The 27002-nt window shown below is 49.9% G+C and overlaps 2 protein-coding genes across 2 annotated transcripts in view; both read left to right on the top strand.

Moving 5' to 3' along the window:
- Positions 1–18: 18 nt before the first annotated feature.
- Positions 19–23595, top strand: Eif3b (eukaryotic translation initiation factor 3 subunit B). The gene is made up of 19 exons (XM_021162596.2): positions 19–539; positions 6343–6535; positions 7547–7666; positions 7893–7950; positions 8127–8255; positions 8489–8646; positions 11245–11376; positions 11455–11521; positions 12162–12208; positions 14260–14470; positions 17429–17501; positions 18452–18574; positions 19468–19546; positions 20137–20275; positions 21214–21339; positions 21943–22020; positions 22343–22451; positions 22558–22674; positions 23108–23595. The coding sequence occupies exons 1-18, from the start codon at positions 74–76 to the stop codon at positions 22659–22661; spliced, it is 2412 nt and encodes an 803-aa protein (XP_021018255.1). The 5' UTR covers positions 19–73; the 3' UTR covers positions 22662–22674; positions 23108–23595.
- The window catches only part of LOC110294986 (kinesin-like protein KIF19), a 53352-nt gene continuing 49174 nt past the window's right edge, over positions 22825–27002 (top strand). Inside the window, 4 exon segments of the mRNA XM_021163429.1 lie at positions 22825–22861; positions 23108–23562; positions 25911–25982; positions 26675–26755. Of these exon segments, the coding sequence (XP_021019088.1) occupies positions 22825–22861; positions 23108–23562; positions 25911–25982; positions 26675–26755 (645 nt within the window).

The following is a 27002-nucleotide window of genomic DNA, read 5'->3' on the forward strand; positions in this document are numbered from 1 at the left end:
GCTAGCGGCGCGCGGTGACTTCTGGGAGTCGGAAGCAGGGCGGCCGAGCCGGGTTGAGAAGCAGCGCGGGCCCATGCAGGACGCTGAGAACGTGGCGGTGCCCGAGGCGGCCGAGGAGCGGGCTGAGCCCGCGAGGCAGCAGCCGGCCTCCGAGTCGCCGCCGACGGACGAGGCGGCAGGGTCTGGCGGGTCCGAAGTGGGGCAGACGGAAGACGCCGAAGAAGACGCCGAGGCCGGACCGGAGCCCGAGGTGAGGGCCAAGCCGGCGGCCCAATCCGAAGAGGAAACGGCGACGAGTCCGGCCGCCTCGCCCACGCCGCAGTCGGCGGAGCGGTCCCCGTCGCAGGAGCCCTCTGCGCCCGGGAAGGCAGAGGCCGTGGGCGAGCAGGCCCGGGGGCACCCCTCGGCTGGAGCGGAGGAGGAGGGCGGGTCCGATAGGAGCGCGGCTGAGGCGGAGCCGCGGGCTTTGGAGAACGGAGAGGCAGATGAGCCCTCCTTCAGCGACCCCGAGGATTTCGTAGACGACGTGAGCGAGGAAGGTAAGGGCTGTAGTCGTGATGGTGTCCCCGGCGAGGGCGCGAGGTCTCCCGGTTACAACGATCTTGTTTCCTCTACAGTGGGGGGCACCATTTGGGGAGTCCGTTTCTGCGGCAAGCCCGAGCGCCTGGGGGTTGGTGGAGGGCTGGACGACCAGGAATATCTGGGCAGCTGGATCCCTCAGAGGGCCGATCGAGAGGGACAGGTCGTGTAGAGCCTGATGCCTTCCCCCTTGTAGAACTGTGTTCCCAGTGGTTTCCGTAGTAAGGCATTGCCGTCGGACCCAAGCACGTTACCAACCTGCTTCTCTCTTTTTACTAGGTCGGTACCCTGGACCATTGCTTTTTCACATTGTTCGTTTGGCCGCTTACTTCATGATTTCTTCTATGGTGACTGGCTTTTTAAAGGCATTGTTTCTGTCTACCTGCACAGGAGCCGTATTCCTAAAATCTTTTCTGACAGTTGATAGCATGTATTCCTCTGCCTCTGCCGTTTCAACTTCACTTGAGCCAGTTCCTTCATGTGTTGGTGTGGCTAATACCAAGGGCCAAAGGGCCTAAGGACACCACTTTTTTTTTTTTTTTTAAACGAGACAGGGCCTCTCTGTGTAGTTCAGGCTGAAATTGAACTCCTGGCTCTTCTCAGTTTTCACAGTGCTGGTCCTACAGACATGTACCTCCAAACAATTGCTTTTGAACTACCATGAAAATACAGCGCCTCAATATAGTTGTCAACCTAGAACTTACAATATTTCAAGAGGTTGTCATTTGATGTCACCCTTGTTTGACTTAATCCTTTTGTATGTTGTGGGGGTTGTTTTGTTTTGTTGTGAGACAGGGTCTGGCATGGCCCAGGCTGGCCAGCTCTTTATGAAGTTGAAGCTGTCTTTGACCCCCATCCTCCTGCCTCCACTTTCAGATTTCCAGGATTTGAGATGTGAGTCACCATGCCTGGCTTATTTCTTTTTTTTTTTTTAATTTCTTTTTTTTTTTTAATTTTTAATATTTTTATTACATATTTTCCTCAATTACATTTCCAATGCTATCCCAAAAGTCCCCCATAGCGCCCCCCACTTCCCTACCCACCCATTCCCATTCTTTTGGCCCTGGCATTCCCCTATATTGGGGCATATAAAGTTTGCAAGTCCAATGGGCCTCTCTTTCCATGCCTGGCTTATTTCTTAAAAGATGGCTAAGCGTGAGAAGCAGATAAACTTCTGTGAAGAATCTTTAGGCTTCAGCCTTGAGGACGTTCATCTGGGTAGAACAGGTTTCTGGGTTCCCACTCTCGCCTGGCTCCAGTGCTCTCTAATGTACCTGTTTTCCCCATGTTAGAGCCTAAGCTTTGACTTTGAAGCTCCTTGTGAATCCTTGGTTCCTTTGGCTATTTTGGGTCTGGGCTGTCCCTGTCACTTCATGGTTTCAGATAGGACCTCACCATTTGGCTGGGCCAGCAGGCCATGTAGGTCCTTGCACTTTTCTAGCACTGGGAATTCGGCTCCGTGCCCCTCCAGCTCTTTTGAGTTGGGTGCTAACCTACAGGAGTGATTTTACCTCAATTCCTGCTGCTCGCCCAACAAGCGTCTTTTGAACTAAACCATTTGCTCATAGGAACTACCAGCATCTTTTCCCTTTTTCAAAGGTCTGTTTTGTTTTATTTGTTTTTAATTGAAATTTTGCACAGGATCATTTTGCCCTTGTGTCTAGTGCCCATGGAGGCCATTGGATGGCTCTCTTAGAACTGGAGTTTGAGTTAGAATTGGTTGTAAGTACTGGGAAGAAAATGGGTCAGTCTACTGCAAGATGAGTATTTAAAGAATATTTGAACCCATTTAATTCACAGATTCCAGTATGTATATTATTTCCAGAATTGGGGATTATAGGAGTCAGGGGATGCTGGCTGGTGTGACTGCAAGGCCAGCCTGCCTTCATCAAGTCTGCTAGGAGCCCGGTGGGTCCCGTCCAGTGTATGCAGGGAAAGGGGAGTAATGAGGATCTGGCCCTTAGCGGTTGGAACTCTTAAGGCCATCTGGCTTTGGGCATCAGGGTGTCACAGTGTCATCAGGGTGGGAAGAGAAACAGCCTTTTGGTTTCTACCAGGAGGAGCAGTGTGGAATCCTCTTGCCTCCTTGTCCTCACATCAGTATACGCCTCCTATTCTGTTACTGATAATGAACAAGTTGTTTCCTCTAGTGTGCTGTGCATGCCAGTCAGTTCAGTACTTGGAAGGTAGAGGTTTGAGGTTAGCCCCTGCTACATAGGGAGTGCAGAGCCAGCCCCCGAGGTACTTGGGACCCTATATCAAAAGACAAATAGAAGGGGGCTGAAGAGATGGCTCAGCACTTGCTGTTCTTCCAGAGCACCTGGGTTTGATTCCCAGCTCCCGCATGATGGCTTACATGTAAGATGGTGTCTGTAACTCCTATTCAGGAGTGATCATGTGGTACACATACATACACAAAAGACATTTATACACGTCACAATAAAGGGTAAGAAGCCCAAGCAAATGGAAAGAAGCAGTGCGTTGCATTAGGAGGCTACTTTGCTCTGCCCTTCTCAGGAGAAGCGGGTGGGTAGTTACAGGCTAGGGAGGCGCTTTGAGCTCCTGGGAAGGAGTCTAGTTTGTATGGAAGCTGGGCTTTTTTTTTTTTTTTTATTACATCTTGTTAAGTTCAGATCCAGCTTAGCAGGCTGTTTAATTGTATGGTAAGCAGGCTTTTAAAGGAACCCAGAGTTTCTGTAGTGAAGGTGTGTGGCATTGCTGTGTTGAAAATCTGCCTCTTACCTCCTCACTCCTTGCCTGCTCTTGATTCTGGCATCTTTGAAATGTGTCTTAATTCAGTTTCTTTTGCTGTGACAAAAGCCACTTATGTCAGTCCATCATCCAAGGAAGTCAGGGCAGGAGCTGATGCAGAGGCCATGGAGGAGTGCTGCTACTGGCTTGCTCCTAAGGCTCGCTCAGGCTGCTTTCTTATAACATCCAGGGACACTAGCCTGGGATGGCACTGCCACAGTGAATTGTGTTCTCTCATTCCAATCATCAGCAAGAAGTTAACCCACAACCTCGCCCACAGTCTGCTGGGGGCATCTTCTCCCAGATAACTCTCGTGCGTCAAGTTGACATAAAATTAGCCAGCACGAAATGCAAAGGACTAGTGTGGTAGAACCGAGTAGCTGGCGCATGCCATGCAAGGGCTCTACCAAGCCGTACTCCCAGCCCACCAGCAGTGACCTGAAAAAAGTCATTTGGTGAGTTGGTGCTGAGCATTTGTGTCGCAGTCAGGACAGTCAGTGTTCAGGAGTTGGTTTTTCTCCTTCTGCAGTGGGTTCCAGGGATTGAACTCAGGTCGTCAGGCTTGTGTGACAAGTGCTTCTACACATTGAGCCTTGCTGCTGGCCCAGAATTGCCTTTTATATTTAAACATACATTATTTATTTATTTGCACCCCCTTTTTTTTTTTACATTTTACTTTGTATGTATTTGCCTGCATTCATGAACTACGTGTGTGACTGGTATTTGTGGAGGCCAACAGAGGGCATCAGATTCCTTGAAACTAGAGTTACCAGAGCTGTGAGCCAGCAATTGAGCCTCAGTCCTCTGCAAGAGCAGCAAGTACTCTACGATGGTTGAGCCGTCTGCCCAGCTCTGTTTTTTTTTTTTTTTTATATGTATGGGTGTTTTGCCTACATGGATGTCTGTGTACCACAGGTAGAAGAGGGGATTGGCGTCTGTGGAACTGGTTGTGAACCACCATGTGGGTGCTAGGAACTGAACTCTGGTCCTGGAAGAATAACAAGTGATCTTAGCTGCTGAACCTTCTCCCCACTCCCCATCCTCTCCTCCCTTCCATCTTTTCTTTTTTTTTTTTTTTTTTTTTTTTTTTTTTTTTTTTTTTGGTTTTTCAAGACAGGGTTTCTCTGTATAGCCCTGGCTGTCCTGGAACTCACTTTGTAGACCAGGCTGGCCTCGAACTCAGAAATCCGCCTGCCTCTGCCTCCCAAGTGCTGGGATTAAAGGCGTGCGCCACCACCGCCCGGCCCATGTTTTCTTTTTGAGACAAGGTCTCGCCGTGATTCTCTGGCTGTTCAGAAACTCACTAGGCTGACCTTGAACTTCTCTGCTCACCTCTACCTTCTGAGCTGGGATTGCAGGCATTAGTCGTGACAGACTTGTTTGTTTTAAGCAGGATCATCTTGTGTAGACCTGGATGGCCTGAGCCATGGCTGTCTTTCTGTCCTGGTTTCTTAGGTTCTAGGAGCATGGGGGTGTTCTTACATTCAGCTCACATTTCTCTTTGTGTGCATGTACACATGGGGACCTGAGGTTTGTGTCAGGTGTGTGCTGCTGCTGAGCTTCACCCCTTTTGGAACTCACTCTGGAGAACTCTGTAGACCAGGCTGGCCTCCAACTTGGAGATCTGCCTGCCTCTGCCTCCAGTGCAGGGATCAAAGGTGTGCGCCATGACCTCCCTACTCCCTCCACCTTCTCCCTTTAAAAAATGTTTTGAATGTGTATTAGGGTTTTATTTGTAAGTATATTTGTGTGAGGTTGTCAGAACTTGGAATTACACCTTGTGAGCCACCATGTGGATGCTGGGAATTGAACCCAGGTCCTCTAGAAGAGCAGTGGATGAACTTAACCACTGAGCCGTCTCTCTAGCTCCTAAGATAGGGTTTCTAATTGAACCTGGAGCTCACCATTTCAGCTAGACGGGTTGAGCAGCAAGCTCCTGAGGTCCTCTTGGTTCTGTCCTGGGATTGGAAGCATGGGCCATGGCTTGTGGGCAGCAAGCACTTTCCCCACTCAGCCTCTGTCCAGCCCACCTTTCACTTCTGAGAATGCAACAAAGGACATGTGTCAACATCTGTATGCTGAAGTTTCTTTCCCTTTCAGTCCCCTTGAACTGGAGTTAAAGACTGGAGTTACAGTGAGCTGCCAGATGTGGGCACTGGGAACAGACAGAACTCAGGTTCTCTGGAGGAGAGACAGTTGGTTTTTCTGAACATGGTTTCTCTGTAGAGACCAGGTTATGGCCTTGAACTCATATTCATGCCTCTGCCTCCCAAGTGCTGGGATTAAAGGCACTGCCATCAACTGTGGTACCTGTTCTTAATGCTGAGCCGTCTCTCCTGCTTTTCCGTTTCCTAGCTAAGATCTTCTGTAGTCTGGTAGGAGGCTGGCCTTGCCTTGAGGGTGACCTTGAACTCTAGCTCCTCTTGCATTCCCCTCCCAAGTGCTGGGGTTGCAGGCGTGTGTAACCACTCCTGAAAAGATTGAATAAAAATGGACAGTAATAATGGCTAGAAATTTGTGCAATGAGCCATTCTTTTAAGTTTGTCTTAGAGCAGTATCGGAGATTGAAGCCAGGGCCACTTCTGTGTTTAGGTTGGGTGCTGCCGTTATGTTATATCTGTGGCCCTTTGTATTTTATCATTTTTAAGGTTATTGTTTTTGTGTGAAGTATGGACAAGGCTATGGAGGTCAGAGGGTAACTTTCAGGAATGGGTTCTTCCCACCTGGTTAAGGCAGGGTCAAGCTGACTTTGAACTCAGATCCACAAGCATCTTTCTCCACCTTCAAAGTGATGGGCTCACATGCTTGCAACAGTTGGATACATGTAGAGAATACTTCCCATCAAAAGGAGTGTAAGGATCAGCCCTCCTTGTAGAAGCCAAGTCCTGATTTCTTTGTCCATGTGAAAGCACTTGGAGTAGATGCCTCTTAGAAACGAGCAGCCTGCTGACTAATGAATGAGTGCTTCGTGGCTTAAATAGAAACTACTTGACATTTCTTTTACTCCTTCAGAGCTACTTGGTGATGTACTCAAAGATCGGCCTCAGGAAGCGGACGGGATTGACTCGGTGATTGTTGTAGACAACGTTCCTCAGGTGGGACCAGACCGACTTGAGAAACTCAAAAATGTCATCCACAAGATCTTCTCCAAGTTTGGAAAAATCATAAATGACTATTACCCTGAAGAGGACGGAAAGACGAAAGGGTGAGCGTGCGCTGGTTGCTGAAGCAGCAGTTGAGGACTTCGGGGTTTGTGTGTTCAGGCCACCCCAGGGGGAAGCGCTCTAGTGAAGTGTTGGTTGGTCTCAGGTTCCAGAGCTGAGCCCCACAGAAGCAGCAGGCTATCCAAGCATAGGTCCTAGATCAGGATCCCACTGGCCTGAGAGTGGGCAGAGGCGGGGCAGGCCTGCCTGTGGGATGTCTCTGGAAGTGCTTTTGAAAACATTTTAACTTCTCTGAAGCAGAGGTGAAACCTTAATAGCACTGCTTAGTTAGCACCTAAATCCTGGGTGCAGCCTAAAGTGTGACCTGCAGTTCGCTTTTTCTCTTCAAAATTAGGTCTCCCATGCTTGAGTCTAGGCGGCCATTGTGTTTCTGGTGCTGAGTATGACTGTAGGCTTAGGCCCTCTGTGAAGGCCTGGGGCTTCTCTGTCTCCCAGGACCGAGGTTCATGAACAATGGACTGGCTGCCCTCGGAGAACTGGACAGGGCAGAATGATCCACAGTGGCTTCTGCGGAATTTGAGGGTTTGCCTCTTGCCACTGTTCACAGACCCCCTTTGACACATGTGCATCACTGGGCTGTCACAAGGAAATGACCATTTCTGTTAAACTTTTCTGTCATTTATAATCATGAAGTCAGTCTTGATCTATTAAGATTCCCCCCCCCCTTTTTAATGCTGCTAATGACTGTCATTTATTACAAATAAGATGAAAGTTAGAGATGAAGGATACAGCCGTCAGGGTAAGTAGTTAGAGAAAATAAAATGGAAGGTAGCTTGAGAAGTCTGAACAGTAGAGTATAGAAAAGCTTAAGATTCCTTCAGGAGCGGCTTGGCCTGTGTTACTGTTCTGCATTACTGTCCTCAGCCTGGCTGCCTTGGAGACATGGCAGGACAGTTAGCCGCCCCGTCTGTTCATGCAGAGAGAAGGGCCTCAGTGTATAGACAGTAAGTCTGAAGGATGCATGTGTGCAAGCCGCTCACTTTCTCCCTCAGGTACATCTTTCTGGAGTACGCTTCTCCCGCCCATGCTGTGGATGCTGTGAAAAACGCCGATGGCTACAAGTTGGACAAGCAGCACACGTTCCGGGTCAACCTCTTCACCGACTTTGATAAGTGAGTTGAAGCCTGAGATCTGTGGCTGGTGCCTGTGGGTCCTGGGGAGTCCCTCAGTGGGTGCTGGTGGTCTTTCAGGTGATTGGCTTCTGTTGGCCAGGCGAGAGAGAACATGTTATGGTTTTGCTTTGAGTTTGGGGTGGGTGGAGAGCGTATGGAGCTGCCTGGCTGTGCATCCTCTCTTCCCACACAGCTGTGGAACTCAGCAGTGCCCATTCTGTTCCAGGTACATGACGATCAGCGATGAGTGGGACATTCCAGAGAAGCAGCCTTTCAAAGACCTGGTATGTTTTACCAAACATCTGCCTTTGTAGTCAAAAGACATTTTGTAACTGAGGTAAAAAAGGTATCCATATCTATTGAACTAGTCATTTGTCATTAACTACGATAGTTATCAATAACCTTTCTTTGATTAAAATTAATGCGATGTACTAAGTCCCTCGATTTTGATTGGTTTTAGGGCAATTTGCGTTACTGGCTGGAAGAGGCAGAGTGTAGAGATCAGTACAGTGTGATTTTTGAGAGCGGAGACCGGACGTCCATCTTCTGGAATGACGTCAAGGACCCAGTCTCAATTGAAGAAAGAGCGGTGTGTACCAGCAGCTGTCCCTGGCCATGACCCCCCCATCTCCTTGCAGCAGGGCTGGTTTCTGCCCCAGGAGCAGGTGAAGGCTCTTGTTCTCTGAGGCATTCTCTGAGAACAACTATCACTCCCTTACCTGCTTGGGAACGGTTCTGGGAGATGAGAAGATGCAGTGTAGAAGGAAGGGCTGCTGTGCTTGGCGAGTCTGTCATTTTCATACTGCTCCTGCCTTCTTACAGAGATGGACAGAGACGTACGTGCGCTGGTCCCCTAAGGGCACCTACCTGGCCACTTTCCATCAGCGGGGTATCGCCCTCTGGGGAGGGGACAAGTTCAAGCAGATCCAGAGGTTCAGCCACCAAGGCGTGCAGCTCATCGACTTCTCTCCATGTGAAAGGTGAGCAACCCCATCTCGCCACCTTGGGCGATTTGTGCTACTTTTAGATTTGATAGAAAAATCCTAGGAGCCAGCCTGGCCCTCATAGTGAGGTTGAGGCCAGGTTAAGCTACATGAGACCTGGTCTCAAAAAAGCCTCAAAACAGACAGAGAGAGGAAAAAAAAAGAGAGGTGGTTTACCGAGATTCTCCTGTCCGCATTTGGCCCTGTGTGTAAAGTGCCAGAGCTGTGCAGTAGGGTGCGCTGGCGAGCATTCAAGTTTTTCTCTGATGATTTCTTTTCTTTTGTTATTATTATTATTTTTGTTTTGTTCTTTTGTCTTTGTAGACAGGGTTTCTCTGTGTAACCCTGGCTGTCCTGGAACTCACTTAGTAGACCAGGCTGGCCTCGAACTCAGAAATCTGCTTGTCTCTGCCTCCCAAGAGCTGGGATTAAAGGTGTGCACCACCACTGCCCGACCGATGATTTCTTTGTGCAGTGACCCAGGGTCTCTGCCATTGAACTGCATCCTCCCCACCCCCAAACCTGAGCGATTGGAGCACTAACTGCCTTACTGTGGTTTCACCTTCCTGGGCTGCAGTGACACAGAGTCCCACAGCAGGAAGATTGTTTGTCCCTTGGCTCTTCCAGGAGAGAGACCACACGGACAGAGCTCACTACAGTGTGTGCTCATATGGTTGTGTTCTGTTGTCTCTGTATACTTCTCATGGGCGTATGTGTATGTGTACCTGTAGGAACAACATGCACTGGGCTGGGTACTGTGAGCTTCTGGAATGTATCCCTTGATAAAGTGGGCCTGCGTGTGTGCTCACCTCTGAGGGGGCATCGCCTAGCAACCACCATGTGCTTTGTGTGATACTTTGATTCCAGATACCACTCTGTGCCAGCACTATACCATAATGTCACACAGATCACTTCTGGTTCTAGTTCAGGCACTAGACAGTTTTTCTTTTTCTTTTTTTTTTTTAAAGTACACTGTAGCTGTCTTCAGACACTCCAGAAGAGGGCGCCAGATCTCGTTACAGATGGTTGTGAACCACCATGTGGTCGCTGGGATTTGAAATCTGGACCTTTGGAAGAGCAGTCGGGTGCTCTTACCCACTGAGCCATCTCACCAGCCCCGACAGTTTTTCTTAGAAAGGTTTCTTTCCCATGTCTGAGTTAATCATGGAGCAGAGACTTATTAGAAGTGGAGCTGGAGGAAGCTACACACCACACTTTGTGGGGATCCCCAGCATTTGGGATCAGGAGTTAAAGGCCAGGGTGGTGTACATGAGACCCTGCTTTCAAAAAACAACAAAAATATCTACTGGTTACCTGTAGACAAAGGTTGTTACCCCAAGGGTGTGTGCTTGGCCCCGGGCCTAGTGTCCTTAGCCCTCGTCCCTTTTCCTGGGACACCCTTCCCTCCCTGTGTGCTGCTCTCAGAGTGCCAAAGTGAACGGGAAGGGTTGCGAGATGGCTCGGTGGTAAGAGCTCTTGTCCTTGCAGAGGACGCAGCTTTATTCCCAGCACCCACACAGTGGCTCACAACCATCCCCAACTCCCTCTTCTAACCTCTGAGGGCACCAGCTATGCATGCAATCAAAACATACATGTAAAATAAATCTTTTAAAGAAAAAGCAGGTATGTGAGATAGCTGCCTTTTGCCCGTGCCTGTGTGGCTCGGTGTCCATCTCTTGGGAAGCCTGTGCAGTTCCCACAATAGTCAGTTCACTTGCGTTCTGGGAGTACAGTTGGTATGTGGCTAGGGTGTGGCTTTCTCTGTTTTGATACATGGCTTGGCCCCAAATTGCTATATCTGAGGCTGGCATTGAACTCTTGATCCTCCTCCTGCCTTCACTCCCCAAGTGCTAGGATTCGGGCTGTGCACCACCACACCTGGTATGATCTGTCTGTTCACGAGTCTGTCCTCTTGAACAAATGAGGCTATCCTGTTGTCTGTTAGGTGCTCTATGCTTTGGTTCTGTAGATCGCGGTGTTGGGACTCACTCATTTCAGGCTTTAGCAGTTTGGTATAATGTTGCTGTCAGGATTTCATCTTGCCAGCCCTGATACTGCAGCAGGAGGGCTTTTTGCTGGTGTCCTCTGGCTTGCTGGGCATCTCCACTGCCCCTTGCTGTGAGAGCCATATCCTTAGGACACATCTGCTTTGTGGGAACAAACCCAGATTTCTTCTTCACTGAGAGATGACCTTAGTCAGATAGCTAATTTCCCGTGTCCCTGAAGCACACTCCCTATAGAACTGTATGTTACCATTTGTTCTCTATCTTACTCATCTTACACCAGTGTAGCCAGAGCGAATCTCAGGTGCTCTTCCCTCCAGAGCACCCCACAATTGGCAGACTTATTGGGCTCTTTGATTTGCTTTGGTGGGAGCACCGTCTAGGTGACTCTTGTATTCTGTGGCATACTTTGTACCTGGTCATGCTCATCCTACCCCAACCTGGGAGAGAGAAGACACAGTGCTTGGGTCATGGCAGGTGTGAAAAGTCTGTTCTGCACATCTTGATGGCCTTCTGTGACCCATAGCAATGTGTGCTGGAAATGTGATTCTCATACCAAGGAAGTGCTGTGCTAAGTGACCCTCTCTTGCAGATACCTGGTAACGTTCAGCCCTCTGATGGACACTCAAGATGACCCTCAGGCCATCATCATCTGGGACATCCTCACGGGCCATAAGAAGAGAGGTTTTCACTGCGAAAGCTCAGCCCACTGGCCCATCTTCAAGTGAGTAGACCAACGCCCTGGTCTGCCTGTGGCCTTTTCCTGTTCCTCGGCACAGCCTGACACCTCTTTTCTCTTCAGGTGGAGCCATGATGGCAAATTCTTTGCAAGAATGACCCTGGATACTCTTAGCATCTATGAAACACCTGTGAGTTCTGGTTTTTTTTCCGTCTTTCTGGAAGTCTGGGCATTGAACTCGAATCCTGCATGCTAAGGCAACTGCTCTATCACTGAGCTGTGGCCTAGCTCCATGCTTAGTTTAGTGTTCCAGAAGGCTAATCAAACTGTGGGGTGCATGCATGGTGGCTATGTGGTGTAGAGATACCATGTGAGTGTAGTCGGTGCTCCTCTTAATCTGTGCTGTAGAAGGGAAGTGGGGCTTTATAGACTAGTGATAAAGGCCAACCCTGCTGTGCTGGGTGGAGGTCAGGACTCCCTCCCTGTGCAGGCTCTGGCTGAAGTCATATTGGAAGTTTGTATGTTGCTGTTGCCATCTGATAGAGCAGAATCTTGCACTGTTAAAAAGGGGAAGGGGAGCTGGCAAGATGACTTGGTGGGTGAAGGCACTTGACAACCAGAATTCAGTCCCTTAACTGCACCATGAAAGCAAGAACTCGCTCATGCATGCTGTCTTCTGACTTGTATATAAGTGCTGTGACATGTCCTTCCCGCTCCAGGATAAATGTAAAAAGAGGTACCTAGAGTTGATGCTGCACTGACCTTTCTGAGCTGTGACTTTTGTTTTTATTTTTATTTATTTTTTCTTGTTTTCCTTCCCTCGTGGGCAGTCCATGGGCCTTTTGGACAAGAAGAGTTTGAAGATCTCTGGAATTAAGTAAGTGAATGTTTCTATGACGTCACTGTCAATGTGCTCTGGTTGCTATAGCAACATAGGATGGTTACCTTCAAACAGCAGAAATGTCTGTCTTTCCTTCTTTTTTTTTTTTGGTTTTTCGAGACAGGGTTTCTCTGTGTGTAGCCCTGGCTGTCCTGGAACTCACTTTGTAGACCAGGCTGGCCTCGAACTCAGAAATCCTCCTGCCTCTGCCTCCCGAGTGCTGGGATTAAAGGCGTGCGCCACCACGCCCAGCTCTGTCTTTCCTTCTTAAAGCTAGAAGTCCAAGCTGAGCTGGTGGATTCTGTCTGGATGGTGTCTCTCTTGCTAGTTAGAAGGAACAGCTCTCTAAGGACCTTAAAAGGCATTTGTTTGCAGGGCATGGTGGCACTGGGAGGCAGAGACAGACAGTCTCTGTGAGTCTAAGGCCAGCCTGGTTTACAGAGCAAGTTCCAGGACAGCCAAGGCTACACAGAGAAACCCTGTCTCAAAAAAAAAGGTCATTTACTGGGTCCCCATCTTCCCTTCCTTAATACCGATACACCTCACAAAGGCCTCATCTATGGCACCACCTCACAGTGCATACGAGGAGCACATGAACAGACCCTTCAGGGCATTGCAGCAGGGTATTTTAGAGACAGGGCTTCTCTGTATAGCTTTGGCTGTCCTGGAACTCACTCTGTAGACCAAGCTGGACTCAAATGTATAGAGTCTCAAATGTAGCTCAAACTGGCTTGGTATTTTTCAGTAGCAGAGTACAGCTGTGAGCTCCCTATTCTCCCACAGGCTGCTATTACAGCCATATACTAACTACCACATCTAGCTAACACTCAGCTTTTTGTTTTTGTTTGCTTGTTTTTGTTTTTAAGAATTATTTATTTTATGTGTATGAGTACACTGTAGCTATTTTTAGACACACCAGAAGAGGGCATCAGATCCCATTACAGATGGTTGTGAGCCACCATGTGGTTGCTAGGAATTGAACTCAGGACTTCTGGAAGAGCAGTCAGTGCTCTTAACTGCCCAGCCATTTCTCCAGCTCATAGCACTCAGTTCTTAAGCAGTTATCAATAGCATTTGCTTCTTGTTTCTGCAAACATTGGGGTGCTGCAGTGGCTCCTGTTCACAGAGCACAGAAATAAAGACTAAGGTCAGAGAGTCTTGCCCAGCCAGAGTAGGGACTGTGTAGAGACTTGAGCACGGTGGCTTGACCTCTTCAGGAAGCTCCTTGGTAGAAGGTATTCTATGGGACGAGGCTTAGATATGTGGTGAGGAACTGCCGCTCATTCTTACACATGCTTGTTTATCTGAAGGCATTTGGAGCTGGTCAGTCCTGGGGTAGCAAATGCTTATCGGCACAGAGGACCTTGGCGTGGCTTCCTTTTGTTTTTTTCATTCCTGGATATCATTTGGACTTTTAACAAAAACTAAAAACAGAGTATACACTGATCTGCAGCGATTTTAATACGAAATTCAGATGTGGTGGGGGCTTCTGCACGTCAGCTGGTCAGGATGGTAAGGAGAGGAGTTGGTTGAGTCCCCAAGTTTGAGACCAGTCTAGGCAACAGGCCATCTCAACAGCAACGATAGAAGGCAAGGCTGTGCTGTGTCTGGAGGCTTTCCACATGGCTCCCACAATCGACTGCCGCACTGTCCGCCTGCAGCGCAGTTACTAGTTACTAGAGAACGGATTGTTCACTTGTCCTGTCTTCCACCTTCTGACGTCACCTTGGTTGACCTTTAGACAGCCTGCAGCTGGAGCCCTCAGCCTGAAGTACATTTGTAAAGAGCAAGGCTGGCTGTGTGGGGGGTGGGGTGGGGTGCAATGAGCAGCATCCCTTTGTCTGTCCCCTTGCTGTCACAGCAGTGTGATCACGCCCCAGGGTTGTGAGGTCTGCTGACTATGTGTCTGTCTAGCACATAGCCAGGCTCAGAGCATAGCAGGCAGCCAGCAGGACGCCAGCATAGAGCTTTTAAGAGTAAATTTGGTCATCTCTCTGCTGCTCTGTTCTATAATCACATTTTTGCATCTTTTATCCCTTTGTTCGCAGAGACTTTTCTTGGTCTCCGGGTGGTAACATCATTGCCTTTTGGGTGCCTGAAGACAAAGATATTCCAGCCAGGGTGACCCTGATGCAGCTCCCCACCAGACAGGAGATCCGAGTGAGGAATTTGTTCAATGTGGTTGATTGCAAGCTGCACTGGCAGAAAAATGGAGATTACCTGTGTGTAAAAGTGGACAGGACTCCGAAAGGCACACAGGTTAGTGCTTGCATGAGGGCCTTGCGAGTGGGCTCCTGCTTCTGAAGATTTGGTTCTCATTGTTTGTGTGTGTGCACAAGGGCCACATGTGTGCAGAGCTTCGGAGGTCCTAGAGTTGCAGTCACAGTTGGTTGTCAGCTGCTTGGTGGAGTGCTAATGTTCTAATTCAGATCTCCTGCAGCCTCTCCAACCCATGCAGCTGTTTGTCAGGAGGTGCTAATGGGTTGCTTATTGTGTAGACTGTGGGGTAGGTACCGTTGCCTGATGCTAAAACTGTTGGCTGGCTGGTCATGGTGAAGGAGTCTTAAGATATTCTGGCTGAAAGCTGTTTGTTTGTTTGTTATGTATTGTTTTTTTCAAGACAGAGTTTCTCTGGGTAGCCCTGCCTATCTTGGAACTTACGCTGTGGACCAGTCTGGCCTAACACTAGAGATCTGCCTGCCTCTGCCTCCTGTGGACCAGTCTGGCCTAACACTAGAGATCTGCCTGCCTCTGCCTCCTGAGTGCAAGGATTACCACCAGGCTGGGTTGAAGGCTTCTTCTTTTCTTTTTTTTTTTTAAAGACTATTTACTTATTATATGTATTACACTGTAGCTGTCATCAGACACCCCAGAAGAGGGCATAAGATCTCATTACAAATGGTTGTGAGCCACCATGTGTGGTTGCTGAGATTTGAACTCAGGACCTTCGAAAGAGCAGTCTGTGCTCTTAACCACTGAGCCATCTCTCCAGCCCCCAGGGTTGAAGGCTTCTTGAAGTGTGACTTTATTAATCGCTTTTACCCAATAAACTTTTGTCCCCAGATTTATAAGCACAGAATAAGTTTACAAACCCAGCATAAACTGATCATCATAAATGCAGGTATGTCTGTGTGCAGTGCTCTTGGGGGCCATAAAAACGGCATTAGATGCCCTGGGGCTGGAGTGACAGTGGTGGCTTGCCGTGAGTGCTGGGAATTGAGCCCGGGTCTTCTTCCCGAGCAGCGGGTGCTCCACCTGTCCAGCCCCGGTGCTTGTTTGCTTTCACAGAAAGAGATAAACCTTGGCCGGATTTTTGGTACTGTGCGATGTTTTTCAGAGTTGATGGATTTTTGATTGTTTAATTGTCAGTGCTGAGACTGTTTTGCATAAACCAGTATACAAAAGGGCAGACATAGTGTAGTGTGTTTAGGGCAGGCTCCAAACTTGTTAGAAATTTGTAAAATTCATTGAACATTTTTAAAAAATGAACCCTAAGTCAGCAACTCAAACAGGATTATTTTTCAAAACAATATTCTAATGCAGTATAACTCAGAGATCCTGCTAATTTACTACATGCTGAAGAATGATGGAAACGACAGTCCTTTGTTTTCTATAGTTTAACTGTTAAGTTTTTGTTTGAAATATATTTTAAGTACAGTAGAGACAACACATTTGTAACTTATAACAGTGTGAGTCTGAGTTTGAGGCCGCTTCAGCACAGTGGCACTCTAGACCACAGACAGCCGCTGGGACGTTGACAATGCCTCAATGTGGGTGAGCACTGCTCAACACAAGGCTGCTGTGTGGCACTCCTGTGGAGTTCTGATTCACAGTGTTTGAAAAGCTGTGTTTTAATCTTCTCTTCTTACCCCTGTTAGGGTTGCTCACCTCATGTAGTTTTGAGCTCACAGAAAAATACAGTAGTATCACCTACTGATGCTCAGCCACTCTTACTAGAAGCTTAAAAGGGAAATATTGTTTTTCTGAAGATGGACTTCACACAGCTCTGCCCACAGATGTGTCTGTTTATATAATTTAATGTTTTCCGCATCCAAAAAAACACTGTGTCTTGGCATGGCATCATGTGTGCATGCCTTTAAACCCTAGTACTCAGGGGGCAGAGGCAATCAGATCTCCGAATTTGAGACCAACCTGGTTTACATAGCAAATTCCAGACTATCCAGGACTGCGCAGTGAGACCCAAGCTTTGCTTGCTTGCTTGCTTGCTTGCTTTCTTTCTTTCTTTCTTTCTTTCTTGGATTTATTTACTTTACAAGTACACTGTAGCTGTCTTCAGACACACCAGAAGAGGGCATTGGATCCCATTACAGATGGTTGTGAGCCACCATGTGGTTGCTGGGATTTGTACTCAGGACCTCTGGAAGAGCAGTCAGTGCTCTTAACCTCTGAGCCATCTCTTCATTTTTTTGAGATAGAATCTCAGTCTTTGGTTCTGGGTATCCTTGAACTCAGTGATTCTCTTCAGTGCTGTATTACAGGCATGAACCACCAAGCCTGTCCCAACTAACTTTTCACTTTCTAACAAAGTGAGCTATGTCTGACTTTTGGTATGTTCTATAGGCCACTCAGGCATGCCACTGCACATGCTAAGCTGTGTACCAGTTAACACTCCCCGTTTCCCTCTTTTCACACCACTCCTTGGTCTGCCCTTTTATTGTTTTGTCCTTGTGCCAGGGTCATACTCAGGCAACCGTCTGAATGCTGGTCAGATGTTCTATTGAACTATGTCCCAGCCCTCTCCTCACTCCTGACAGCCTCCAGTCTGCTTTCTCTATGCATGTCTCTGGTAGGAACATTTTCCTGCAAGCCTGTGGCTCTTGGTGTCCAACCTCTCTGACCTCACTACTTCTTCCTCTTTTTTCTCTTTACAACCCCATCTATATTGTATTATGTTTCAGCATTTCATTTTATTCTTTTTCATGGTTGGCTAGTATTCCAACATACACGCATCCACATGTTAATGGGTGAGTGGTTACTGAGTCTGCTGTTGGAAGTCAGTCATCCCTCTGGACTGCAGGGCCCCTGAGAACTCTGGTAGATGTGCTGAGAGTGTGCTTGGGCTGTGCTGTCATGCCAGCCTGAGCACCACAACAGGGTTGTGGACGTGCTGGTGGGTGAGTGCTGTTTTCTATTGTCACTTGTACCCATCCCCATCTTTCCATGCCTTCACCTTTCCTTTTTTACTTTTGTCAACAGGGAGTTGTCACAAATTTTGAAATCTTCCGAATGAGGGAGAAGCAGGTACCTGTTGATGTTGTTGAGATGAAAGGTAAGCAGGAAGGGCTTTCGGTGGCTTTCCTTGTCTTGTCCAGCTTCTGTGTGAGACGGCTGCTCAGCAGTGTGTGCTGAAGTGAGGTCTCAGCAAGAGCAGCCACAGGGACCTTCCCGTCTGCCTTCCTCCTGCCCACTCTATGTGGGGCTACAGGGGCACACTACGATGCCTGGAATTACCTTGATGAGCTTCTAACTGCTTGCATTTTTGACTGCTTTTTTTGGTTTGTTTGTTTCTGTGAAGTAGAGATTCATTCTATAGACCATCTGCTCTTGAAATCTTTCTGTCTTGGCTTCTCGAGTATTGAAGTTGTAGGCCTGTGCCACTAGGCTTGGCCTGCCTTTTCTTCACTTCCTTTCCTTTTTCTCTCTGAAAAAAGATTTTTTTGAAGTGGGATGTTTTAAGACAGGGTCTCACTATGTATCCTCTGTGCCTGGAATTCATAGAGATCCACCTGCCTCTGCCTCCCAAGGGCTGGGATTAAAGGCGTGCGCCACCACTGCCCAGCAACATAGAGAAAGGTTGATGTACTCTACAGAGCTAACTTGGCTCCTTTACTGGCAGAGTCGTGTTAGCTCCAGCCTTTGTCTAGTAAAGTGCCTGTGCCTGTCGTTGCTTTCACTATAAAAGATGATGACAGCTAAGTTGTTAAGGCCTTAAGTCAGTTAAGGAAAGACAGCGGAGTGGCACCTGCCTGTGATCTTAGCTTGCAGGAGGCAGGGCTCGAAGAGTCCCAAGTTCTAGTCTGGCCTGGGCTTGTTATTAGCACAGCATCCCAAGCAGATTAAAGCAGCTGCATCTGAACGCTGCTGACTTGGCTTTGCTTTGCTGTCTGCTGATCTGTGCTCTGCTAGTGCATTAGGAGTGCTATTCTCCAGCTGGGTGAAGGTCTTTGGAAGTGGAGCTGGGGCATGGAGCAGCTGACTTCTCCTTCCTGTTGATTGTAGAAACCATCATAGCCTTTGCCTGGGAACCCAATGGCAGTAAGTTTGCTGTGCTTCATGGCGAGGCCCCTCGGATCTCTGTCTCCTTCTACCACGTGAAGAGCAACGGGAAGATTGAACTCATCAGTAAGTAGTCTGCCCTCGGGGGGGCCGGATCCAGCTGTGCGTCGGATGACGGCTGGATGCTGAGTTGGGGTGACTTGGGACAGAGGGAACGCATGCTTTATGTCCATGAGCCCTTTCTAAGTCAGCCTTTACTGCCCCTGCCTTTCAGCCTGGCTTAGCCCTCAAGTCCTCTGAGGCTCCAGCAGGAAGGGGGTGTTCTCATTTCCGTTTGTGCAGCAGTGCTCCCCTAAAAGACAGTGCCCCCTTTATCGTGGGGGCAGCGTGTGGCCCTGCTTAGACTCCCAGAGGGCTGCTGCTTACTCTTGTCTTTGTGCCATGACAGCCCCACAGCGGGTTTAGAGCTCAGGACAAGCTGAGCTGGGATAGATCTGCAGGGTCGCCCTAGGCTGTGTTTCATAAGTTCTGCCATAGAGGTCACATTGTGGTTTTCTTGGGCTCGGGACCTTCTGTGAACAGTGTGCTTTCCTGTCACCGAGTCTAACCATTTGTGACAGGATCAGCTGGCTGTGTTGTAAAGTCCGTCGTGTAGTTGGTTCTCTTGAACCGTTTGCTTTGTCAGGGCCGCCAGGGTCAGGGTGACTGGGAAGATGGTTTGATGGATGTTCTGTGGTAACGCGGCCCCTGATGTTATGGTGGACACCAAGGGCTTGTGAGACGGTCACTGTATTTGCTGTCAGTGCGTACTTTACATGTGAAGTTGAAAATAGTATCCGCTAGGTTTCCATCCTAGCCAGCAGCCACCACCCAGAAGCATCCTGACTTTAGGTGTAACTGAACGGGGCATGGTTTTGAAGGTTCTCCCAGAGTGGCCTGTGGGTTGGGTTGGAGTCATATGTGGACTTTGTCTGTGCCAGCTCTCCTCAGTCCCTCAGAAGTACCTGTTGTCCTTGCAGAGATGTTTGACAAGCAGCAAGCCAACACCATCTTCTGGAGTCCTCAGGGGCAGTTCGTGGTGCTGGCCGGGCTGAGGAGGTAGGTCAGGGCCCTGCCCACTGTGACAGCGCCCTACTCCTGAGGTTTGTGCTGAGGGGGAGCGTTGTCATCTCACTAGAGAGTTGTCACAGCTGAGCCTGCGGCCACAACAGGCTGAACTGATGGAAGTCGCGACTTGCAGATGATGTGTCCTCTGTGATCGTAGCCTTGTACCCCTCCTGTGAGTCCCGCGGCGCTTAGCTGGCGGCTGTCCTCCCCTCTGTGGTTGGGGTGCCTATCTCTTGCCCTGCATCCCAGCTGAGCACACAGGAGTGGTGAGCAAGTCCAGCCCTGTCCTCTGGTGGGAAGGATGGCTGTGGCTTGCTCCACTGTGGAAGCTTCCATGGGCAACATCTTCTCCAGATGCCACAGAGCACTGTGTATACCATCCATGTCCTGGTCCCAGACTCAGGATGTCCTTAAGGAAATTTGTCACTGTGAGGGCAATAGGGCCAAGGCTCAGGGAACTAACTACAGCCCAGCAGAGTCCTCCATCCTTTCTCACCCTGTGACTCAGTTGTGGTGAGGGGCATTGGACTCCCGGTGGGGGTACAGGGGATTGTGGGATCAGCTGCCCTGTCACCCCACAGCATGAACGGTGCCTTGGCGTTTGTCGACACTTCAGACTGCACCGTCATGAACATTGCAGAGCACTACATGGCCTCCGATGTTGAATGGGACCCAACTGGCCGCTACGTGGTTACCTCTGTGTCGTGGTGGAGCCACAAGGTAGAAGATGGCAGGTGCTGGGCTCTCAGGGAACAAAACCTCTCAAGGCTGGTGACAGAAACTGTTCCTGTGGGATTGTTATATCCAGGGACCCCAGGCTGAGGGCATTATTCACAAACCTCACAGCTGAGAGGTCAGCTACCAGAGCATTGGTCAGGCCTGCTGGAACACTGTGCCTCCTGAGGGCAGACTGCTTTCTGTGTTTACTGTTGAGTAGACAGTTGAGCCAGTCCATGAAAACAAAACCTGTGAGCTCAGAGGGCTCCTGCTGATGAGATGTGACCCCTTGCTTCCCAGATGTCCTTGGGTAGTGTCTGGAATAGTACTCTATGTTCAGGACAGGATGTGCTGTCTAGGACCCATCCCAACACTTAGGTAGCACATTGTAGGACTGGCAATATCAGTGCATAGCATAGCACCTGCCTGGGTTCCATCCAAGCATCTCCCACCCCCAAAAGGGCGGAGGGGAAGGAAGTGAGTCTTTTAAGCCTATGTGGGGCTGTTCCGTTCAGTTCACAAAGCCCCTGAAGACATGGTTGGCAGCAAGGAGCCCAGCATTTGAGTTGAGGCTGAGCTCCTGGGAGACAGAGGCAGGCGGATTTCTGAGTTGGAGGCCAGCCTGGTCTACAGAGTGGGTTCCAGGACAGGCAGGGCTACACAGAGAGAACCTGTCTCTAGAGTCTTGCGGGGGAAAGCTAAGCTGAGGTTGCTGTTGTTCTCATTGGCACTGCTGTGAGAGTTTCTTGTCATAGACCAGTGGGTAATGAGCAGGCCCAGGATCCTTGCACCATTGTTTGCTAGCCATCTTTTCTGCTGGAGGGGGAACACAGCCGGATGCGGGTGTTTTTGTCCAGAGCTCAGGTTGGTGCTGTGGCTGCTAAGAGTAATGGTCCAGGGTGGCCTTGCACATTTTGCATGATGGTACCACTGCCCTCTAGGTGGACAATGCTTACTGGCTGTGGACCTTCCAAGGTCGCCTTCTGCAGAAGAACAACAAGGACCGCTTCTGCCAGCTGCTCTGGAGACCAAGGCCCCCAACACTCCTCAGCCAGGATCAGATAAAGGTCTGTGGTCCCTGCCTGGTTAGGGTAAGGGAACTGTTGTGGCACTGAAGGAAACCAGGCATTTGTCCTGTGCCTGGACAGAGGCAGTCGATGGAGAGTGGAGGTAGGACCTGGAGAGGGCTCTGAAGAGATGCAGGGCCAATGAGACCTGACCCAAAGCCATGTTAGGTTAGGCAATGCTTATAATCCCAGTAGGCTGAGGCAGGAGGATGGTGAGTTCTTTCCAGACTCTGACATATAGCAACAGGATGATCCTACCTGTGTCCTCCGCTCCCCTCCCCCTTGCACCCCCAACCCCCCGACTTCAGAATACCCATGATAGTCTGTTTAAGCCAGACAGGCAATAAGCAAGTTCCAGTGGGATTTTAAGAGCTAAGAAGGGGTTATGTAATGGGATAGGCTTGTGGTATTAGGTCAGAGCTGGGAGTGACTCACCCTGGGAATCATCTCCATGAGGTGAGACTCGCCAGCTGACCGTGCTGGTGCCCTGGGGCCGAATCCTCTTAGTCCTGGAGGCTGTCACTGCACACTGGCATCTTTAAAGGCAGCAGTTAGGAATCTTGCTTTGAAGGCTCAATCCTGAGAGACTTGTCTTGGTTTCAGCAAATTAAAAAGGATCTGAAGAAATACTCCAAGATCTTTGAGCAGAAGGATCGCTTGAGCCAGTCCAAAGCTTCAAAGGTGAGCCTGAGGGATGCTCACAGGAGCCTGATCTGGCTTGTTCTCCAGATGTGAAGGTGAACAAACTAGCAATGGGGGCAGAAGGCCAGCACTGGCCTTGGAACCAGCACCCACAACACTGAGTGAAGGCTAGCTTTTTCTTGCAAGAAGCGGGGGGAGTATGATTAGGAAGAGGAACGAGGGTCCCACTTAAGGGAGGTTCTGTGGAAGGCTTGCCCAGTGCACAAGCACTGACATCTTCCAGACTTCACCAGTGGTTGCTAGATATGGTGGGGTCATTGTCATCGAGCAAGAATGTCCTACAACCTTCCCTACCTGACAGGAACTGGTGGAAAGAAGGCGGACTATGATGGAGGACTTCCGGCAATACCGGAAAATGGCCCAGGAACTCTACATGAAGCAGAAGAACGAGCGTCTAGAGCTACGAGGAGGTAACCAAGCTTCTGGGCTTGTCTGCAAGTGCAGTGGTTCCCCGAGAGGCCTGCAGCTGGCTTTGCAGCCGTGTCCCAGGGGTCAGTCTATTGTCTGTTCTCTCAGGGGTGGACACCGACGAGTTGGACAGCAACGTGGATGACTGGGAGGAAGAGACCATCGAGTTTTTTGTCACCGAGGAGGTCATTCCTCTGGGAAGTCAGGAGTGATCTCAGCACTGTGGTAAGATCTGTGAACAGGAAGATAGGAATGAGGGTCTGCTGACAAGCTCTGGCTGCTTGTTAGACCACCACATAGAAGACAGCCCGGGAAGATGGCAGTGCTGCTGCTGCTGGTGGGTGATAGGGAGCTTGGGAAGAAGCAGAGGCGGGCATGGCCATCTCCAGAGGGCCATGCTGCAAGGAGGAAGGTCAGGGACAGCACTGTCACCATGTTGATATTGTTGGTATAGGACAGAGTGCCTGCCTGCCTACCTGCTTGTGGTACTACTTGGTGCTGGCCTCCTTCAGGAACCGAGAGAGAGAGAGAGAGAGAGAGAGAGAGAGAGAGAGAGAGAGAGAGAGAGCGCTAAGAACGGCATGGAGTGTGCTCAGTGAAGAATCTGGCTGTGCTCCCTTGCTTTGTGTCTGACTAAATGGTGGTTCATCTGTTGCAGTGTTACTGTGCCGTGCCCAGGATCCGAGGCCACCCTTCACGGCGAGCCTCGTGCTGGGCTCTCACCTGTGCTTTCTTGCTCTGGACTGCGAGTGCACCCAGGGTTCTTCCATCCCGACACAGCTCTGTGCCTTCAGCCCCGGGTCCACAGCGGGGACACTCGAGCCTCTGCTCTCATCTTGCCCTGTTTGGGTTTTTATCAGCCGTGTCTGCATTGGAGCCTCACTGCAGTGTTCCTGGTGGCTCCTCTTAACTCCTGCTGCTGTCCATGGAGTTTCCAGAGCCTTCACCTGCAGCTCAGTGGGGTTTCCATTCACGGACTTGCTGTTCCTGTCGGCCAGTGTCATGTGGCCTGGAGACCATCAGGGAGTCTGCACACCCACCACTTACTTGTGCCAGAAACTCTGGAGGCACCCGCCCCTCCCACCTGTTGAGGTTGTGGCAGCCTCTGTGCAGGTGGGATGTGGAAATAAAAGCAACCCTGTGTGACAATGCTGTCCTGATCTCTTTGTAGCTCAGCGTGGCCTTGAGGCCTGCCCAGTCCCTCTCCCTAGGGTAAGGGTATTTGCACACTGCCCCTGGGTTATTGCTAAGAGCCTACCTGTCTGGACAGGTTGGAAAGCGGATACACGGGGTTAGCCAAGCTACTTGACCTGCACCTCTGTAGTTACCTAGTATCCAGTAGAAAAGACAGCAAACAGCCATAGATAGATGAGCTTCACCCAAGGACGCGGCTGGCCAAGGGTTGCTGCTCACCCTGCATCTCGCTGCCTCAGCATCTCGTGACCAGGTAGCCCCCCAGCATGGCCTGCAGCCATGCTACATCTGTACCTCTAGCAGAGGACTGACTGGTTAGCATGTGGAGCAGAAGAGATCTGGGCCTTCATGCTTCACTGGGCGGTGGCTCACCAGTCCTCCTGTGCCTTCGGTTCCTTATTCCTTTGACCTCTCTGAAGTTAGATCATGGTTGCAGGCCTCTTCAGCAGTTTTACCCCACAGTACTGGCTACTCTCATGTTCTTTAAACACGTTTTTTATAGTTTCACAGCAGTGAGAGAAAGGCACAGCTTTCAGCACATTTGCATAGCTCTAAGCTCTTCACTTTGAAACTTGATTGTGATTTCGGTTTCTGTGATTTGTAAGTAAAAGCATTTGTGTGATGCAGCTGGAATTTAGGGAGTCCTCCTGCCTCAGGACAGCTGTGTTCAGAGCTGTTTGGGTGCGTTTATGGTGGTGCCACAGGCTTCATCTCCACACCTTGGCTCCAGGAGGGGGTGTGGTGGAGGGTGTTCCCCTGGGCCCTAATCCCAGCCAGTGTTTTCTTGCCCTGTGTCCTCAGGCATTTCCTGGCCTCCACGTTTGTCTGGGAGGAATGTTATCTAAGGAGTGGTCTCTCTGGCCTCACACAGCTGAATTAGTTTGATTTCTGAGAGAGAGGGTGGGGCTTGCTTCTGGGGAGCCTGGAAGCTTCCCACAACCCAAGGGTCACTAGCTCCAGCTCTAGGCACAGGCCTTAGTCCAAGCTTGGGTTTCATAGCATCAATCTGTAGCTTGCTTTTGTTTTTTCAAGACTTGAGTTTCCCATATGTAGCCTGGAACTTACTCTGTAGACCAGGATGGCCCAGAACTCAGATTTGCCTGCCTCTGCCTCCCAAGTACTGGGTTGTGACACCATCTCCTAGCTTCTTTTGATTTTCAAGACAAGGTTTCGTTGGTTGTCCTCACTGTCCTGGACCAGCTTTGTAGGCCAGGCCTTTATCCCAGTACTCAGGAGGCAGAAGCAAGTGGGTTTCTGAGTTGGAGGTCAGCCTGCTCTACAGAGCAAGTTCCAGGTCAGGCAGGACTACACAGAAACTGTTTTAGAAAAACAAGGTGTGGTCACTACTACCCAGTAAGCTTTTTTCCCCCTAATGGGTGTGTCTGTCTTGTGTGTCTATGTACCCTGTGTACAGTGCCCCCTAGGCCAGAATTCCCAGGAATTGGAGTTAACAGCCATTTGTTACCTGCTCTGTGGGTGCTGGAAGAGTAGTCAGTCCTTTTTTACCTGCTGAATCATCTCTCTGGCCCCTAAGCCTGGCTCTTAGTAGCTCCTGTCACCCCAAGTACTTGAATGGCACTGCCTGTGCAGTCTTCTTGGCTGGGCTGGCACGGTCACAGAGCAGGACTGTCCCCCAGGGACCCTGTGGAGGAAGTAAGTCTACCAGATCCACCCTAAATCCCACTCCGGGTGTACAAATGGACACCGAAGGCTGGAAAGGCCACCAGACACTTGGTTGTCTATGAAAGAACCTGGCAAGGTCACTGATGGCTGAAATTGTCTCCTTTGGCTTCAGCTGTTGCTGTTTAGTTCCCTCAAGTGAGAAGCCACAAGCACGCTGACCTGCTGTTCTGAGGTGGCCCCTGGGTGGGTGACCATTGCTCTTGGACTCCACACTGCAGGGTTCTGTAGGGTGGGTTCAGCTCTAGACCAGAGCCTCCTGTGACACAAGGGGAGCTTAGCTTAGAGACAGGCTGAACAGTTCTTGTTGGCTCCCAATCATGATGGCATCTCTGAGATCTGCTTGGCTGCTTTCGGACTACTCAAACCACAAGGGCTGTCCTGGCCAGAGACTGGTAGGGGTGACACCAGGTTAGTAGAGGAGCTGAATGCTGGCCCAGCCCCACCTCTGGGGACCCAGCTGATGTCATCAGAGTGAGCCTGGGGAACAAGGCGGGGCTGAGCTGGGAGGATCTCCTTGCCTCCCGGATTCAGCTTGGTTAGCTGGAGCCCCTCTAGTTCTGACTTGGAGGATGCCCTCCCAACAGACCACAGACCCCTCTCCCGCCCGGGGCAGCCCAACCCTGAGGGAGATGGAACCCAAGGACCAGCAGCTCATGGTGAGTCCCTTCTCTAATGGCCTCTGCTAACTCCATCCTCTATGCCTGGGTAGAAACCCCAGACCCTATACTCATAGATCAGGTCTTCTTAGCCTTTAAGGAACAGTGTTGTGGTTCTGGTCTCCATTTTCCTCTCCTGGGACCCAGTGATACTATTATACTTTCTCACTGTGGGTCTCTAGACACCTGTACCCCCCTTTCTGAACCTCTGTCGTTAGCCCAGGGTCTGAACTACAACCCCAGCCGTGGGGTAGGTTTCATTCAGGCTACCTGAACCCTCAGCTCATTTGGCCTTGGGGTGAACTTCACATAGAGCCTGCTGGCTACCTGTGACTGGTAAAGAGCGAGCTGGCCTTCCGTGGTACCATCAAAGAGGATACACATAGGCTGGCAGAGCTGAGGGACATGCAACATTCAGGCTCCCTCTCCTGAATGCTCAGAGAGGGCAGCTTGTGTTTCTGATCATAGCTAACAGTGGCACTTAAGTGACCTTGGGCAAGTTGTTCCTCGTCTCTGTATTCCACGGGAGTGATGTCACCACTGGGTCCTCAGAGCCTCTCTAGGAAGCATGAACAGCTCCATGCAAGTAGAGTCTAGGGGTGAATGGAGGGGAGGGGCTCACTGCCTCACTGAGCACAGGCAGATGGGAAGTGGGCGTCTAGCTGAGGGTCTTGGTGCTGCCCTGTCCACAGGTGGCGCTTCGGATCCGTCCACTCAACAGTACAGAACTGGAGGAAGGAGCCACTGTCATCGCCCACAAAGTGGGGGACCAGGTAAGGCTAGAGGACACTAGAGGCATTCGTTCTCTCTTAACAGAGGCACCTGGTGGCTGGGGCAGAGCTGAGCTGACAAGTGCATTTCATACACAGCATTTCAGTGTGTGTGTGTGTGTGAGAGAGAGAGAAAGAGAGAGAGAGAGAGTGAGTGTGTGTGTGAAAAAGTATGTGTATGTGAGTGTGTGTGTGTGTGTGTGTGTGAGAGAGAAAGAGTATGTGAGTGTGTGTGTGAGTATGTGAGTGT

The sequence above is a fragment of the Mus caroli genome, chromosome 5 (assembly GCF_900094665.2).
Source record: "Mus caroli chromosome 5, CAROLI_EIJ_v1.1, whole genome shotgun sequence".
NCBI lineage: Eukaryota > Metazoa > Chordata > Mammalia > Rodentia > Muridae > Mus > Mus caroli.

Bases quoted from the DNA above. Each gene is read 5' to 3' on its own strand.
- Eif3b (XM_021162596.2), top strand. From the start codon at position 74: ATGCAGGACGCTGAGAACGTGGCGGTGCCCGAGGCGGCCGAGGAGCGG. The intron at 540-6,342 runs GTAAGGGCTGTA...TTACTCCTTCAG, and splicing joins AGACGACGTGAGCGAGGAAG to AGCTACTTGGTGATGTACTC. The intron at 20,276-21,213 runs GTAGAAGATGGC...ACTGCCCTCTAG, and splicing joins TGTCGTGGTGGAGCCACAAG to GTGGACAATGCTTACTGGCT.